The sequence below is a fragment of the Sus scrofa genome, chromosome 9 (assembly GCF_054392235.1).
Source record: "Sus scrofa isolate SSC_HxYL_T2T_F1_AM1 chromosome 9, Sscrofa_HxYL_maternal_Yorkshire_Landrace_v2.0, whole genome shotgun sequence".
Classification (NCBI taxonomy): Eukaryota; Metazoa; Chordata; class Mammalia; order Artiodactyla; family Suidae; genus Sus; species Sus scrofa.
The window spans coordinates 12,451,206-12,469,993 of NC_139391.1; the positions used below are offsets into that span (position 1 = coordinate 12,451,206).

The 18,788-nt window shown below is 43.8% G+C and overlaps 2 protein-coding genes across 4 annotated transcripts in view; both read right to left on the reverse strand.

Moving 5' to 3' along the window:
- The window catches only part of INTS4 (integrator complex subunit 4), a 121,943-nt gene extending 110,378 nt beyond the window's left edge, over positions 1 to 11,565 (reverse strand). For all 3 annotated transcript variants that reach the window (XR_014814762.1, XR_014814763.1, XM_084975421.1), the window contains exons 1-3: positions 11,492 to 11,565; positions 8,644 to 8,838; positions 1,149 to 1,266 (exon numbers count right to left, since the gene is read on the reverse strand). Coding sequence is in view for 1 of the 3 variants with exons in the window: in XM_084975421.1 (XP_084831547.1) it covers positions 1,149 to 1,266; positions 8,644 to 8,838; positions 11,492 to 11,545 (367 nt within the window). In the remaining 2 variants the exon portion in view is untranslated. The remainder of the gene's footprint in view (positions 1 to 1,148; positions 1,267 to 8,643; positions 8,839 to 11,491) is intronic.
- LOC100511652 (glycerophosphodiester phosphodiesterase domain-containing protein 4) overlaps positions 1 to 18,788 on the reverse strand; it is an 882,168-nt gene that overhangs the window by 758,758 nt on the left and 104,622 nt on the right. The window lies entirely within an intron of this gene.

Here is an 18,788-nt window from a genome sequence, read left to right on the forward strand (position 1 = left end):
AAAAGTTCTCTTCAACCAATGGACCACACATATAAGGTATCTGCTGTCATTAAACAGTTGTACAAGTGAATTTAGATTTCTTTTCTTTCTTTTTTTTTTTTCTGTCTTTTTGTCTTTTCTAGGGCTGCACCCATGGCATATGGAGGTTCCCAGGCTAGGGGTCAAATCGGAGCTGTAGCCACCAGCCTACACCACAGCCATAATCCAAGCTGTGTCTGCAACCTACACTACAGCTCATGGCAACACCAGATCTTTAAACCACTGAGAAAGGCCAGGAATTGAACCTGCAACCTCATGGTTCCTGGTTGGATTCGTTAACCACTGAGCCACGATGGGAACTCCTAGATTGTCTCTTGAGTTCATTGGCCCTTTATTACTCTTACAGCCTCTTAAATTTATAGTCTAAACGTTGTCTAGTATTTAAATAATAATTTTTGAAATATGTATACCCTAAATGAAATAAAACTCTTCTTTGAAACTACAACCAATTCAAACAAAATTACAATACTTTCAGACACACAGCAAAGGATTTCTTTTTATTTTAGAATAATATCAAGGCAACTGAGGCACTAACTCTACAAAAGAATCTTGTACATAAAACCAGATAAATAATAAAAAAAAAAATTTAAGGGGGAACAGTTTTCCTTTTTACCTAAACACTGAGAATTATTTTAGCGGGCATCAACAAGGAATAAACAGAAAAGGCAACAACCTGTGAGACCTGGGAGATGTCTCTTTCATGGGAACTAAATGGTGAGGGGCCCCAGGACCAGTGCAGCGTCTCTCAGAGTTTCTCTGAGTTAGTAGTAGGCACAGTCAACAAAACCACTGTCACATATCACACAACCCTGAACAAGTTAGTTAACGTCTGTAAGCTTCATCTGCCCCACCTATAAAACAGGGAGAACAGTATCTATTTTATATCATGTATAAACTACCTTAGGTAGACAGCACTCGGTAGAGTCAATAAATGATATCTAGAGACCAACCTCTATTTTAACTCTAATGTAAATATATACACAAGGTTTTGTTGAATCATCCTCAAATTCCTTTTCAGCAACTACCAACACAAAATTTTGTTCTAAATTCTATATAAGAGGAACGAAAGATTTCTCTTCTGACTACACAGCTTTTAAATCGCAACTTACTTTCATTCTGCAAAATGTTTATGGCATCATCCATAATGCAGTCTGGTGAAAATCCTGCAGTCTTTGACAGTAAACCCAACAGTGACGCAATTTTCAGTCGTACAGATGGATCATTCTCCTGAAACAGAAAAAGCTGTTACCTTTTTTTTTTTAATTGGAGTACAGTTGACTTACAATGTATTAGTTTCAGGTGTACAGCAAAGTGAATCAGTTGTATATATCCACTCTTTTTTTCCCACATAGGTTATTACAAACTATTGAGTGGATTTCCCTGAGCTAACCAGTAGGCTCTTGTTAATTACCTATTTAATATATTATCTACTCTCATCCTCCCAATTCCTCTCCCCCGACCCAGGGTTTCCCCTATGGTAACCATAAGATTGGTTTTGAAATCTGAAGTTGTTGATACTGTATTTTTATTTATTTATTTGCTTTTTAGGGCCACACTCATGGCATATAGACGTTCCCAGGCTAGGGGTCAAATCAGAGCTACAGCTGCCAGCCAACGTCACAACCACAGAAATGCCAGATCTGAGCCACGTCTGCAACCTACACCACAGCTCACGGCAACACTGGATCCCTAACTCACTGAGTGAAGCCAGGGATCGAACCCGCATTTCATGGATACTAGTCAGATTCATTTCCACTGAGCCACAATGGGAATTCCTAAAGCTGAGCATACTTCAGATGCTCTATTCTCAGTTAATCAACAAAGAGGAACATGGGAAACTAACATCTCAAAAAAGATTCAATGATCCAAGTATTCTAAAGCTTTATTTCTGAAAAATTAACTTTACATGCTTTGGGAAGAAAGTTTTTCTCAATCTGTATGTTACACCCAAATACTGCAAAGTGAAGGGGAGTATTTTTACGCCTTCTTGATGTCGTTAACTTCTAACCAAGTGTGAGCTTTGGGGCTTAAAAATACCTTCCCTCCGCTGTGCAGTCACATTAGACATGAGTTGCAGCAACTTGCATCACCAACATTGCTGTCAGCACCATGGCTTCTGGAGGCCCTGAAAACTGGGTACTGCAGCCACCGATGCTTTCACCAGAAAGAAGTTTTTACTCTACCTGTTTTGGATCACCAGATCCTGATTAGTAGTCTGGCAGAGGTGAGTCTCATTGGCTGAGTCTAGGGCCTGTGCCTGAGCCTGGGGCCCTGGTGCAAGAAAGACTAAGAAAAGAGTCTGGCCCTTTTAGTTTCAATATTAGAAGGTGGTCTCTAATTTGAACCAAGATTCCTATGGTGAGAAATTTCCCCCAAAGACACAAAGGAACATGCCATTTTCTTTTTTTAGGGCTGCACCCGCCACATATGGAAATTCTTGGGCTAGGGTCAAATAAGAGCTGCAGCTGCTGGCCTACACAACAGCCACAGCAATGCAGGATCCAAGCTGCATCTTCGACCTGCACTGCACTTCTCAGCAATGCCAGATCCTTAACCCACACAGAGAGGCCAGGAATCGAACCTGCATTCTCAAGGATACCAGTCGGATTCATTTCTGCTGCACCACAATGGGAACTCCTTTTTTTGTTTGTTGTTTTGGTTTTGTTTTGTTTTGTTTTTCACAAGCTATTTAAAAATTTATAAAGAGGAGTTCCCGTTCTGGCTCCGAGGGTTAAGGATCTGACTAATATCCATGAGAATGGGGATTTGATCCCTGGCCTCAATCAGTGGGTTAAGGATCTGGCATTGCTGTGAGCCATGGTGTAGGTCACAATGTGGCTCGGATCCCAGGTTGCTGTGGCTCTGGCATAGGCCAGCAGCAACAGCTCCAATTAGACCCCCAGCCTGGGAACCTCCATATGCCACAGGTGTGGCCCTAAAAAGACAATAAATAAATAAATAAATACACAAATAAACAAATTTATAAAGAAATTAAAAGACCAAGAATAGTTAAGATAGGAGTTCCCATTGTGGCTCAGTGGTAACAAACCCAACTAGTATCCATGAGGATGAGGGATTGATCCCTGGCCTTGCTCAGTGGATTAAGGATCTGGCATTGCTCTGACCTGTTGTGCAGGTCACATACATGGCTCAGATTCAGCATAGGCCAACAGCTGCAGCTCCAATTTGATACCTAGCTGGGGAACCTCCATATGCCAAGGGTGCAGCCCTAAAAAGCCAAAGAAAAGATAAATACAGTATTCTCTAATTGTATGAAGCTGAAAGGAGGGAGGGAGGCAGTCAGGGAGAGTAAGTAGGTTGTATTAGTACAAGTTTAAAGGGTAAAAAAAAAAAAAAAAAAAAGGAAGTTATTACTCTAAAAGTCAGGAGAGTGGTGGTTATCTTTGGGAAATGGGGTAAAAATAATTAGAAGGAGTTTTGAGAAGTCCTATGGGAAGCTGTTTATATTCCATTTCTTGATCTGGATGGTAGTTATATACTGATCATTAATCAACAGGTCATATCAGGATTTTCTATGTATTCGTCTTTATATATTACAGTGCATAATAAAGGTTTTTTGTTTGTTTTTGCTGTTTAGGGCCAGACCCACAGTATATGGATGTTCCCAAGCTAGGAGTCTAATCGGAGCTACAGCATCTGGCCTACGCCACAGCTACATCAGATCTGAGCCGCACCTGCAACCTACACCACAGCTCATGGCAACGCTGGATCCTTAACCACTACAGTGAGGCCAGGGATCAAACCCACAACCTCATGGTTCCTTGTCAGATTCGTTTCCACTGCAGCACAACGGGAACTCCCAAGTGTTTTAAATAGTTACTTATATTACTGGGGTAATAACGGAAACAAAGATGGACGCATAAGTTATTTATAAGGCAAAATCAGTAAGATTTAATGAGGAAAGGAATATGGAGAGAGGAAAGGATGAGGGTGGTATAAAGGATCTTCCTTGGGTTTTTGGAGTTCCCATCGTGGCTCAACAGTTAACGAATCTGACTAGGAACCATGAGGTTGCAGGTTCAACCCCTAACCTTGCTCAGTAGGTTAAGGATCTGGTGTTGCCGTGAGCTGTGGTGTAGGTCAAAGACGCGGCTCAGATGCCATGTGCTGTGGCTGTGGCTGTGGCCAGGAGCTGCGGCTCCAATTCAACCCCTAGCCTGGGAACCTCCATATGCCACAGGAGCAGCCCTAGAAAAGGCAAAAAAAAAAAAAAAAGGATCTTCCTTGGGTTTCTGATTTAAGGGTGTATAATGACAGTCGTACACTTCCTGATATAAAGCAGACTGGAGAATGAAGGGAGACACCAAGTTCGGTTATGAATATAAATAAAAGCCAATTCTTAATGGACTTAAGTCACTGAGATAGCATCATGGAATGAAGTAATTGTCTTTCAAAGACAGTAGACTAGTCAAATATCCTAATTTTGCAGTAAGAGAGGATAAGAAAAGAGCTATATGGCCTTTCAATGGTCTGGAATGGAGTTACATATCTCCAAACACAAGGAAGCTGAAGAGAAAGCAAAAGTACTAAGTCTAGCGCCTATGAGGGAGGCAAGAATGGATCAAAAAAGAATAAGAGAGTATCTGACCTAATGGCATTCTTTCTCCATCTGGATACCTTACTCAAATTCTTCTACTTTCTAGACAAAAAATAAAATAAAATAAAAACACAGGGAGTTCCCGTCGTGGTGCAGCAGAAACAAATCCGACCAGGAACCATGAGGTTGCAGGTTTGATCCCTGGCCTTGCTCAGTGGGTTAAGGATCTGGCGTCACCATGACATGTGGTGTAGGTTGCAGACGAGGCTCGGATCCTGCATTGCTGTGGCTCTGGCGTAGGCCAGTGGCTACTGCTCCGATTGGACCCCTAGCCCAGGAACCTCCACATGCAGCAGGTGCAGCCCTAGAAATACAAAAAGAAAAAAAAAAAAAAAAAAAAAAAAGGTAGTTTATAGAAAGAAGAGAGACTAAAGACAAAAAGAGAAGAAGAAAGATGGGACTTCAAGACATGCCTCCTGATGGCGCACTATGAAGTACATATCGTAGTCTATAAAGATCCTTAAAATTCTCAAAAATATGCTTACCTGCAATCTAACAAAGTCTACAGATCTAACTTCCAGTTCACAGTAAATACAGGAGATAAAGAAGCAAGTTAACCAAGGAACTAAACAAATTCAGAAAACAAGACATTTTACAAAACAAGCGACCAAGGAGTTCCCATCATGGCGCAGTGGTTAACGAATCCGACTAGGAACCATGAGGTTGTGGGTTCGATCCCTGCCCTTGCTCAGTGGGTTAATGATCCAGCGTTGCCGTGAGCTGTGGTGTAGGTCCCAGACTTGGCTCGGATCCCACGTTGCTGTGGCTCTGGCGTAGGCTGGCAGCTACAGCTCCGATTCGACCCTAGCCTGGGAACCTCCATATGCCGTGGGAGCGGCCCAAGAAATGGCAAAAAGACAAAAAATAAATAAATAAATAAAACAAGCGACCAAGTTCGCTCACCAGGTCAATGTCACCAAGATAATTAAAGCTGTTCTAAAATTTTTTTTTTTTTTTTGGTCTTTTGTCTTTTCCAGGGCCACACTTGCAGCATATGGGGGTTCCCAGGCTAGGGGGTCTAATCGGAGATGTAGCTTCCGGCCTACGCCAGAGCCACAGCAATGCCAGATTTGAGCCACGTCTGTGACCTACACTACATCTCAGGGCAACACTGGATCCTTAATCCACTGATCGAGGCCACGGATCAAACCCATAACCTCATGGTTCCTAAGTCAGATTCGTTTCCACTGCGCCACAATGGGAATTCCAAGTTGTTCTAAATTTTAAAAAGAGCAAATACGGAGTTCCCACTGTGGTGCAGTGGGTTAAGAATCAGACCTTGTCTCTGTGGCTTTAAGAATCCAGTATTTCGGGAGTTCCCGTCGTGGTGCAGTGGTTAACGAAGCCAACTAGGAACCATGAGGTTGCGGGTTCGGTCCCTGCCCTTGCTCAGTGGGTTAACGATCCGGCGTTGCCGTGAGCTGTGGTGTAGGTTGCAGACGCGGCTCGGATCCTGCGTTGCTGTGCCTCTGGCATAGGCCGGTGGCTACAGCTCCGATTCAACCCCTAGCCTGGGAACCTCCATATGCCACGGGAGCGGCCCAAGAAATAGCAACAACAACAACAAAAGACAAAAAAAAAAAAGAATCCAGTATTTCTGGAGTTCCCATCATGGCTCAGTGGTTAACGAATCCGACTAGGAACCATGAGGTTGCGGGTTCGGTCCCTGCCCTCGCTCAGTGGGTTAACGATCCGGCGTTGCCGTGAGCTGTGGTGTAGGTTGCAGAAGCGGCTCGGATCCCGCATTGCTGTGGCTCTGGCATAGGCTGGCAGCTACAGCTCCAATTCGACCCCTAGCCTGGGAACCTCTATATGCCGTGAGAGCAGCCCAAAGAAATAGCAAAAAGACAAAAAATAAAAAAAAATAAAAAAAAAAAAAAGAATCCAGTATTTCTGCAGCTATGGCAAAGGGTGATGGTGCAGCGCAGATTCAATCCCTGGCCTGGAAACTTCCATATGCCAAAAATGCAGCCCAAATAAATAAATAAACAAAAAGAGCAAATGCCATGTGTGGACACTGTTTGCATTATGATATGAACAAATAAACTATAACAAGATATTTTTGGAACAACTAGAGAAATCTGAATATCGACTATTTGTTAGATTACATGAAGGAATAACTTAATTGTATTTGAAGTGGTTAAATGGTTTGTGTTTTAAAAAGTCCCTTCTTAAGATGTACTTATTGAAAAGAACAAAATAATGCCATTTGCAGCAATATGAATGGAACTAAAGACTCTCATACTGAGTGAAATTAAGTCAGAAAGAGAAAGACAAATACCATATGATGTCACTTATACCTGGAATCTAACATATGGCACAAATGAAACTTTCCACAGAAAAGAAAATCATGGACTTGGAGAACAGGCTTGTGGTTGCCGAGGGGGACGGGGAGGGAGAGGGATGGATTGGGAGCTTGGGGTTAATAGATGCAGACTATTGCCTTTGCAATAGATAAGCAAGGAGATCCTGCTGTATATATCATGATGGAGCATGATAATGTGAGAAAAAAGAATGTATAACTGGGTCACCTTGCTGTATAGTAGAAAATTGACAGAACACTGTAAACCAACTACAATGGAAAAAATAAGGAGTTCCCGTCGTGGCTCAGTGGTTGGCAAGTCCAACTAGGAACCATGGGGTTGCTCATTTGATCCCTGGCCTTACTCAGTGGGTTAAGGATCTGGCATCAACATGAGCTGTGGTGTGGGTCGAAGATGAGGTTTGGATCCCATGTTGCTGTGGCTCTGGCGTAGGCCAGCAGCTATAGTTCCAATTGGATCCCTAGCTTGGGAACCTCCATATGCCGCAAGTGTGGCTCTAGAAAAGACAAATAAATAAATAAATAAAAACCACTATAAAATTAAAAAAAAAGAAAGTTGTATGTACTGAACTATTTAGAGAAAAATATCATGATACTTTCTAAAAACTTCAGGAAAAGAGTAAATTTGACAAAATTTAATTTAATAACTGCTTCATCCCAAGAATGGGTATCTGATAGTTGATTATTTTCTAAAAGATTAATAACTTTCATACTAAAGTTTATTTACTTATTTATTTATTGGTCTTTTTTTTGCCAATACTAAAGTTTAAAGGTTTAAAACTCCAATTCATCTGTGATTCAAATATTTGAAAATTATTTCTTGTCTCTTTGCTTCAAATCTCACAAATAAAAACTGAAAAAACATATTTTGTGAATTTCATTTTGTTTGAAATATTTCCTATATTTATTCATGCATGAATTGATGTTTTCTTCTAACCCATGAAAATAGAGAAATAAAATGCCACTTAGCTAAAAGAAAGAAAGTTTAAAAAAAAAAAAAAAGAGAGAGAGAGCTATTGCAGTTAGATATGAGGGCCTTGAATTAAAGCCGTAACAGCAGGAGAGACAAATCTGGTTACAGAAGGACAGCGGTAGAAGTTAATTCCTCCTCTGTGCTCCACTGCACTCTCCGTATCCTTAGCAATTTCATGCACTTTATCATTCACATCTGTTTCTATTTAAATACTGAAAGCTTCTGAGGACAGGACCTTTCTGGATCTTTTTTAGCTCTGTATCTACAGTGTCTAGCACAGAGAAGACACTCAGTAATAAGACTACTAAATGGGAGTTCCCATCATCGCGCAGCAGAATTGAATGTGACTAGGAACCACCAGGTTTCAGGTTCGATCCCTGGCCTCACTCAGTGGGTTAAGGATCCAGCGCTGCCATGAACTGTGGTGTAGGTCACAGATGAGGCTCAGATTTGGCATTGCTACGGCTCTGGCATAGGCCAGCAGCAACAGCTCTGATGAGACTCCTAGCCTGGGAACTTCTTGTGCCGAAAGTGTGGCCCTAGAAAGACAAAACAAACAAACAAACAAACAAAAACCACTGCTAAATGAACACCTTCTTAATTATTCTGAAATATTAATTCATTCTCAGACATGATACAACTCTTACACATATTCCCATACATCCTCACAGCAGGACCTCAAGAACTTACCTTGTAATAATGTTCCAAGAGAATCCTGACCACTCCTTCCACGCTTTCTGCCTCAACAGGCTTCCTGGCAAACTGAAGCAGGTACTGCAAAGCATCTGCTGGGGAGGTAGCCTTACACAAATCTATGTGGAGTGCTGCAGATTTACTTGGCTTTGTCAGTCGGAGTTTCTTAGTAGCAATTTCCTCCTGTTGTTGCTGCAAGACGGCAGGGAAGATAAGACATGAAAACCTAAAAACCTAACTGAAAACACAGAGACTGCAAATTTAACTTTGCCCCATCTGATGGAAATAGTTTTCCCTATAGCAAATAATGTATTTAGGTGACAGACCTAGCCTAAACAAAAAGCAGTGCTATGAATCAGGAAAAAAGCCACCTGGAGACAAAGCGATGGTTCTCAGTTTTATCATCTGTAAAATAGGAATGATGACCTACTACCAGTCTTTCTCAGTCAGGGATCCTCGTGTGAACCACAGAAAACATACAATTAGCTAAGTGACTATTTTCTCAATTCTCCCAAGGATGATGCATAATTAGAACCAATCTAGATATATTTGATGCATGGAATGAGTGCCCAAAAGTCCACGTGAAAGGGAACCTGTCACTCCAGGGATTATGTAAGGCCCTGGTGGGTAGATATAAAAAAGATCACAACGTAAGAGAAATGTTATAGGAGTTCTCTTGTGGTGCAGCAGCACGGGTTGCAGCTGCAGCTGGGATTCAATCCCTGGCCCAGGAACTCCCATAGGCCTCAGGTGCAGCCAGAAAAAGAGAGAGAAACAACAGATACAAAAGTTTGGAGAGGTGCAAACACTAGCCATGTTGGAGGAGGGGTGAGTAGTCTTGGTAAGTGGGAACAACAGAATGTTTGGAAGAAAGGAAGTGACACTGCACAATAAAGTGAATGCACTTAATGCCACTGAACTGTACAATTAAAAATGGTTAAAACGGTAAATTTTGGTATGTATATTTTGCCACAATTTTTTTAAGAGCGCCCAAGGAAACAGAGTTAGGAAATCCTAAAAGGCAAGCCATAGAAGGAGCTCTGAAGTCAAAAAGCTTTCCTGAATCCTGACTCATTCTAAAAGTTCAGGAAAACTAATTTCACATAAAAGTGGAGTCAACCGGAGTTTCCCTTGTGGTGCAGTAGAACCGCATCAGACTAGGAACCATGAGGTTGTGGGTTTGATCCCTGGCCTCGCTCAGTGGGTTAAGGATCTGGCATTGCCATGAGCTGTGGTGTAGGTCAAAGATTCGGCTCGGAGCCTGTGTGGCTGTGGCTGTAGCTCTGATTCGACACCTAGCCTGGGAACCTCCATATGTCGCAGGTGTGGCCCTAAAAAACAAGCAAAAAAAAGAGTCAACAAAAACGTGTCAGGTTTTTTAAGAAAAAACAAGAATAAGAAGTTAGTCAATTCCCTACACACAATGGGAATATGCCACAAAGTGTCCACAAAACAAAAAAAGGCAGTGATACAGCTGGAAGGAACATTGTCCAATAATAAAGGCTAGGGAGTTTCTATAAAGAGTAGTTGCAAAAGAGAGAGGCAGACTTGATTTGTTCATGCAATCACCTCTTGGCACTATAACCACAGACATACTGTTCCCTATCTCCCACCAGCCTGTGAGCTCCTAAAGAACATGGAACTTAATGTGCACTGAACTTTGTAGCTCAGCACCTTTCCATTTACCTAATACACAGTAACAACTTTTTTTTTTTTTTTTTTTTTTTTTTTTAGGGCTGCACCTGCAGCACATGGAGGTTCCCAGGCTAGGGGTCAAACCAGAGCTGCAGGCCTATGCACCAATGCAGGATCCTAGCAACATCTGCGACCTACACCACAGCTCATGGCAACGCGGGATCCTTACTTAACCCACTGGGCGAGGTCAGGGATGGAACCTGCGTCTCATGGATGCTAGTTGGGTTCGTTTCTGCCGAGCCACAACGGGAACTCTCACAATAACAACTCTTTTACTCAATAAACTTTTGCTAAAGGAAAAAATTAAATGCTTAAGGATCAGTGTCTTGCTGCATGGTCTAAATCTTGCTACTCTACAAGCTTATGCCTCTAAGGATGCATCAATTGGGGGCTCGTCAGAAATTCAGATTATTGCCTCACCTCTCCCGCCCGATTTACTTAGTGAGTAGAATCTACAGTTTAACAAGACCCCCAGGTGATTTGTATACACAAAGCCTGAGAAGCACAACATGAGGTATGACTTGATATCGAACTCTACTTTAGGAATATCAATGAGGAAATACACGGAGAATCACTGGCTGCTGACAGGGGCTTGGCCCACCAGTCCGTGAACAACTCCAAACGAAAAAGGTATTGCCCTCCTTCCTTGATGAACTGTTCCATCAACAGAAAGTTCTATCCCTATAAAGCCTGTGACCCTCGCCTGATCTGAGTCTCGAGGACTTTAAACTCCTCTTCCAATCTCTTGGAGTTTCGCATACAGCTACCTTGTCCTTAGGCGCGCTTTTTTTTTTTTTTTTGTAACGGGAGTCGGGAGAGAATCTGCCACTAATTGGCTGTGTCCACGCACTCCTCCAGAAGCCTCAAAGTCCTCATTTGTAAAATGAAGATGCTGATGTACTACGAATAAAATTAGATTACGAATAATATATTTTTGTAAACTGTAAATTTTCTGTAGTGTCAGACTGCACATGTTAATAATGACAAGCAGCAGAGACGAACGAACACGCCCACTAAAGTGTAGTCCAGTCTATCAAAGCAGTCCGCACTCAGCCCAGCTTTGTGGCGCTCGTTCCGGCAAAGTGCCTGGGGCGCGGATAATCTTCCTCTACCCCAAATGGGTTCCGGGACTTTTCCCTCCAGGGCTTACCTGAACCACCTTAGTGAATTCCTCGTACACCCGCTTCTTCAGGTGCGCCGCCATGGCTGCCCACGGACCCTCTCAGCTTCCGTACAGACGAGGAGGCGGGGCGGAGGAATTCGGGAAAACCGGCCCAGACCGGAGGAACCAGCCACGATCCCACAAGGCAGTGGGGTTCCCGGAAAGAGAGGCCGCTTCCTGCTGCTCTACTGCTCTGCCTCGGCCAGGCTGTATTCGGCCGCCTACGCCGCGTTCGCCGAGGAAGGAGAGCGAGATCGCAGCGTGGGGGCGGGGCTTCTGGCTGGAGGAGCCAATGGGAGCGTCCTGGGGCATGCGGTCGGTCTCGGCGTCGGAGAGACTGGCGGGACCGCCGCGGAGGGAGGGAGACGGGGGAGGAAGTACTACAGGGTGAAAGGGCAGAGGCGGAGCTATCTTGAGGTAGAGGCAAAACCTGGAGCTGCTTTAAGCTGTTGCCTCTGGAATTGAGGGAGCGAGGGCAAGCTGACCTTCCCATCAGCCTTTGCTGTTGACACTGTCGGCTGTCTGTGTGTCCCTTGCACTCCTATTGGTCAAGCTGTTACTCGAAAACTGGGTTCGCCCCTTGGTGGGTGTGGAGCCAGAAGATACAGCCGAGCCGAAGAGGGGAAGAAGGAAGGATTTATTACTTGGAGCAAATAAGAATGCCAGGGATCTTTACCAAAGTGGTGTCTCTTTGAATAGCAAAACTGAGGAAGTCTTAAGCTAAGGAGCGTGCACATTCATACTCATGAAGGCACTTGAGCAGAGGAGAATTCAGCACAGAATTGGGGCGAAGGTCTACAGAGTTCAAGCTTTAGTTGACTTAAGAGGGTCAACATCAATATTCTGTCCTCCACCTGGGTGGGGCACTAACTACAAAACTCAAAAGATTTGTGTCAGGTTGTTAGGTATGTCCCATGAAGAGGAACTAGGACTTTTTTATGACTGAACTGTCTTGACTGCCCTTCCTTTGTTCCTGTGAGGCTGGAGATAGATGGGGTCCAGGCTGAGCAACTGGAATCTGTCCCCTGCGGACAAATACTTCAAGATAAGAATTATGATAAGAGTAGCTCCCATTGTGGCTCAGCAGGTTAAGGACTCACCCTTTTCTCTGTGAGGATGCAGGTTCAATCCCAGACCTCACTCAGTGGGTTAAGGATCCAGAATTACTTCAAGCTGCGGCTTAGGTGCAGGTGCAGTTCAGATCCAGTGTTGCTGTGGCTGTGACATAGAGCACAGCTGCAGTTCCCATTAGACCCTTAGCCTGGGAACTTCCATATGCCACAGGCGCAGCTGTAAAAAGAAATATATATATATATGGCAGGAGCAAGGACTCCTTCTTGGATAAAAGATAAAGAGACCTCATGGAGTTCCCTGGTGGCCTAGTGGTTAAGGATCCTCTGTTGTCACTGCTATGGCTTGGGTTCAGTCCCTGGCCTGGAAACTCCCACATGCCATGGGTGTGGCCAAATAAAAACAAAACACAAGAGACCATATATTTCTCATTCTTGAAGTGAATGAAAGCTCCCAGACTACACATGCTCAGAAAGATTCCTCAGTTGTCAGAGAAGGGGGTGGGGGCACCAGACTATAGTATATCCTATCAACTTCCCAGAAACCCTTGCAGTAGACTCTACCTTGGCTAAAAGATGCTCTCACACACCAGGAGGGCCCTGAGTCAGGCCAAATATGGACTCAAAGCCAGATAAAACAAGATGATTGGTCAGAGGAAACCTGCAAGAGCTGCTCCCATATAATTGATTTAAACCACTCCAAAGTGCGTGGCTTGCTCGCTCTGTCTGTCTCTCCCTCACCTGTGCTTTCTCTGCAGATATCTTCTCACCTAATAAACAGTTCACTTGCCTCACTATTCTCAGCCTCTTTGCCAAACTTTTTTCTCCAAAAACAGACTGGGGACCTACATCAAGGCTGCTGGCCCGTGTGGCCTAGTGGTTAGGACTTAGTACTGTCACTCCACAGCCACCCAAGATCATCACCCAAGCCATGCCTCGTTCTTTGTCCAGGGACCCCGTATCCTATCTGCTTACAAAGCTGTACACCACCTCTCCCTTGGCCTAAGGCACTTTTTCCTGCCTTTTACTTCAGTTGTTCAAAAGCTCCCTACCCTTTAAGGAATCAACCCCTCCTATGATAGCTACTGCAGAGCAGAGAATTCTGAGGCCAAGGGTGAAGCAACAGAGCTTCAGACTAGGACTGGCACTTAATGAACAAGTAGCCTCAACTACAATTGCACTAACACTTAACCTGACAAAAGATTTAGTGACAATGGAATGCGATAACACAAAAACATTTTGCTAAAGTTCATGTGCTAATGTGAATAAATCCAAAATCAAATTTTACATGCTGCATTAAACTTTAGCTGTTTTTGTTTAATTCATTGAAACAAGTTAATGAAGGATGCTTAGAAAAAGGGACAGTAGTTCCCATCGTGGCTCAGGGGTTAACAAACCCAAAGAGTATCCATGAGAACAAGGGTTTGATCCCTGGCCTCTCTCAGTGGGTTAAGGATCCTGTGTTGCCATGAGCTATGGTGTAGGCCGCAGATGTGGCTCAGATATGGCGTTGCTGTGGCTGTGGTGTAGTCTAGCGGCTACAGCTCCAATTTGACCCCTAGGCTGGGACCCTCCATATGCTGCAGGTGTGGCCCTAAAAAAAAAAAAAAAAAGAAAAAAAGAAAGAAAGAAAAGAAAAGAAAAAAGGAAGACTGTGGTAGGTACAGAAGACCCCAAAAAGTGGAAAATATGGTCTCTACCATCAAGGTCCTACAACCGAACTGGGAAGAGAGACACTCAAACGGATCATTAGGAGGCAGTGTGTGCTGTAACAGAGCAAAGTGGTTCCAAAAAACCTAACTTCAGGATGCCTCCAGGAAGTTTTACAAAGAAAGCAATTTTTATTTATTTATTTATTTATTTTTGTCTTTTTGCTATTTCTTTGGGCCACTCCCGCGGCATATGGAGGTTCCCAGGCTAGGGGTCCAATCAGAGCTGTAGCCACCGGCCTGCACCAGAGCCACAGCAATGCGGGATCCGAGCCGCGTCTGCAATCTACACCACAGCTCACAGCAACGCCGGATCGTAGACCCACTGAGCAAGGGCAGGGACCGAACCCGCAACCTCATGGTTCCTTGTCAGATTCGTTAACCACTGCACCACGATGGGAACTCCAAAAGCAATTTTTAATCTGGCCTTAGAATAGTGAATTTTCCAGAAAGAAAAAGAGTCATCCCAGACCAGAGACTACTGCCTATACAGATATGTCCAGTGAAATGAAAGGCATTTAGTAAACAATGCTTTTAATAAATTTTAGCAGCCGGAGTATCTGTTGTGGTTCAATGGGTTAAGAACCTGACTAGTATCCATGAGGATGCAGGTCGGATCCCCGGCCTCACTCAGTGGGTTAAGAGTCCAGCATTACTGTGGCTGTGATGTAGGCTGGCAGTTGCAGCTCTGATTCACCCCCTAGCCTGGGAACCTCCATATACCACAAGTGCAGCCCTAAGAATAAATAAATAAATAAATAAATTTTAGCAGTTATTATTATTGTTACCATATTTTATCAAAATAAGGTGCAGCGATTATGAAACAAGCCATTTTTATGTAAAATATTATGAAAAATTATAAAATTAAAAATTGGTTTCTTATTGCTTAGATTTATGTATACTTACTAAAAAAAGCTCATTTGAACTTATTTAGAAAAAGATTTGGGGAGTTCCCGTCGTGGCGCAGTGGTTAACGAATCCGACTAGGAACCATGAGGTTGTGGGTTCGATCCCTGCCCTTGCTCAATGGGTTAACGATCTGGCGTTGCCGTGAGCTGTGGTGTAGGTTGCAGACACGGCTCGGATCCTGCGTTGCTGTGGCTCTGGCGTAGGCCAGCGGCTACAGCTCTGATTAGACCCCTAGCCTGGGAACCTCCATATGCCGCGGGAGCGGCCCAAGAAAAGGCAAAAAAAAAAAAAAAAAAAAAAAAGAAAGAAAAAGATTTGTACCCTACCTATGTCATACTGCTTTTTCCTCATACCTTTCTGTGTGTATAAGAACTTTTTGTTTCAATTTTAATTATAAGGAAATCTCATTAAAGATACTTTGCTTGTTTATTTTTCTTTTTCCAATGCACCTGGGCATTTGCAAGTTCCTGGGCCAGGGATTGAATCTGAGCCAGAGCTGTGACCTATGCCACAGCTGCAGCAGCACCAGGTCCTTAACCCACTGTGTAGGACTGGGGATTGAACCAGCTCTGCTTAAAAAAAAGCCAGATCAGTAACCCATTGCCCCACAGTGGGAACTTTTTTTTTTCTTTTTGTCTGTTTAGGGCCACAGCATATGGAAGTTCCCAGGCTATAGGGATCTAATCAGAACTACAACCGCCAAGCTAAGCCACAGCCATAGTAACTTGGGATCCAAGCCGCATCTGTGACCTATGTCACAGCTCTTGGCAATGCCAGATCCTTTAACTCACCAAGCAAGGCCAGGGATTGAGCCCACATCCTCGTGGATACTAGTCAGATTCTTAACCCACTGAACCACAAGAGGAACTCCCCACAGTGGGGACTCCCCTCGACAGTAGGAACTCCCCACAGTGAGAGGTCCTAAAGGTACTTTTTTTTTTTTTTTTTTTTTTGTCTTTTTGCCTTTTCTAGGGCTGCTCCTGCGGCATATGGAGGTTCCCAGGCTAGGGGTCTAATCAGAGCTGTTGCTGCCAGCCTACACCACAGCCACAGCAACGCAGGATCCGAGCCGCGTCTGCGACCTACACCACAGCTCATGGCAATGCTGGACCTAAAGGTACTTTAAATGACAGTTAAAGATAACACATTCACAGAACTCAAAGTGATGAAAACATGAATTGCTCATTATGTCTCAGCAGTAACGAACCCGACTAGAATCCATTGAGGACATGGCTTTGATCCCTGGCCTCACTCAGTGGGTTAAGCATCTGGCATTGTAGTGAGCTGTGGAGTAAGTAGGTCACAGTCATGGCTCCGATCCTGTATTGCTGTAGCTGTGGCATAGGTCAGCAGCTGCAGCTCAGATTTGACCCCAGCCTGCAAACTTCCATATGCCGCAGGTGCAGCCCTAAAAAATAAAAAAATTAAAAAATGAAATTCAGGAATTCTTCATATTGAGAGTTAAGTGCATACAGGGAAGAGAGAGAAATGATAAAAGTTGAGAAGCCGAGGCCAGACTGCTATAGAAACAAGAATATTCCGCTTTCTTTAATTTTGAAATGAAAAACTTTTATTGGATTGATGACATTTCCCTTTGACCTGTGTTATTGTACATTACATAGGAATACAAAGAGGTGCCTCAGTGAATCCCTTGGCTTTTTTTTTTTTTTTTTTTTTTGGTCTTTTTAGGGCCGCACCTGCAGCATATGGAGGTTCCCTGGCTAGGGATCCAATCCCAGCCTATGCCACAGCCACAGCGCCATCAGATCCAAGCCAAATCTGTGGCCTACACCACAGCTCATAGCTGTGCTGGATCCTTAAACCACTGAGTGAGGCTAAGGATTGAACCTGCGTTCTCATGGATACTAGTCAGATTCATTTCCACCAAGCCACAACAGGAACTCTGCCCTTGGCCTTTTTTCTTTTTTTTTTTTTTTTTTCCTTTTTATGACTGCACTGTAGCGCATGGAAGTTCCTGGGCTCAGGACTGAATCACAGCTGCAGCTGCAGTCCTTGGAAATTGGGGTCAATCACTCAGACTGGTATAGTAATCCCTTACCTGCCTGTTGACTCAGCAAGAAGAGCCCAAAATGACCACGGGCAGTCTCATCACATGTTCCAGTGTAATGGAACACCAAATGTGCTCTTTAGCGGCCCTACTCCTCCCTGGGGAACACGTCCTCCAAACCCACTGAACCCTACAATTCATTTTTTTAATTATGCAATGAGTTTTATCACACTTATAGTTGTATAATGATCAAGAACCCAAGGAGTTCCCGTCGTGGCGCAGTGGTTAACGAATCCGACTAGGAACCATGAGGTTGCGGGTTCGGTCCCTGCCCTTGCTCAGTGGGTTAACGATCCGGCGTTGCCGTGAGCTGTGATGTAGGTTGCAGACGCGGCTCGGATCCCGTGTTGCTGTGGCTCTGGCGTAGGCCGGTGGCTACAGCTCCAATTCGACCCCTAGCCTGGGAACCTCCATATGCTGTGGGAGCGGCCCAAAGAAATAGCAAAAAGACAAAAAAAAAAAGAACCCAAGAATTCATAAATGAGTTATTACCTGTAAAAGCGACAAGAACCACTCCTATCTTTTAGTTCCCAGAAGCATGTGTTCTAACTGTCGAAGAAACAGTACATGTTTTAGTTGTGGATATGAGGCACGCACCACAAATGCACAAGATTGCACCCCAAACTTACAATGTGTGGCCTCTCAGCTCCCACCATAACTGAGTCTACAAAAGCTCATTACACTGCTTTTTTTTTTTTTTTAATCAGAGCATCTACATTTGAGTGATGGTATACCTGGCAAGACCAAGAAGTTTCCCTGTTATAATTTTTTCACCATAACATAAACTCCTTAGTCAGAAGCCATGTGCAAAACACCACAAAAATGAATAAGGTATCCACGAATGGTAAGGCTGTCAGAAATACTGCAGATGGGTGTTATTTATCAGCATTCTTCAGGAAAACAGACTACTATGATAGAATATCAGAGACTGAGAGACAGCTTATAAACAACAGACAGTTACTTCTCACAGTTCTGGAGGCTGGCAAGTCCAAGATCAAGGTGCTGGCAGATTCAACGTCTGGTGAGAGCTCACGTCCCGGTTCATAGGCAGCTCACATGGTGGAAGAGGCGAAGGAGTTCTCTGAGATCCCTTTTATAAGGACACCAATCTGATTCGTGAGGATTCCTTCCTCCAGACCGAATCACCTCCCTAAGGCCCCACCTCCTAATGTCAACACATTGAGGATTAGGATGTCAACATAAAAATTCGGGGATGAGGAGGACACAGATATTCAGTCTATAGCAGTAGGAAAGTCAAAGCTGAATCTGGGATATGTATCTGTTCCCGTGTGGATAAATCACCACTGCCTCCCTGATGGAAAAGGTCCAGCATGTGGTAGAGTGATTTAAAAAAATAAGATTTCCCTGGTGGCCTAGTGGATTAAGGATCTGGCTTTGTCACACCAGTGGCTCCAGTTACTGCTCTGGCTAGGGTTTTAACTCTGGCAGGGGAAATTCCACATGCTGAGGGTGCAGCCAAAAAAAAAAGGCCCCCAGTACTCCTCCTCTCTATACAGACACCTTGAAGT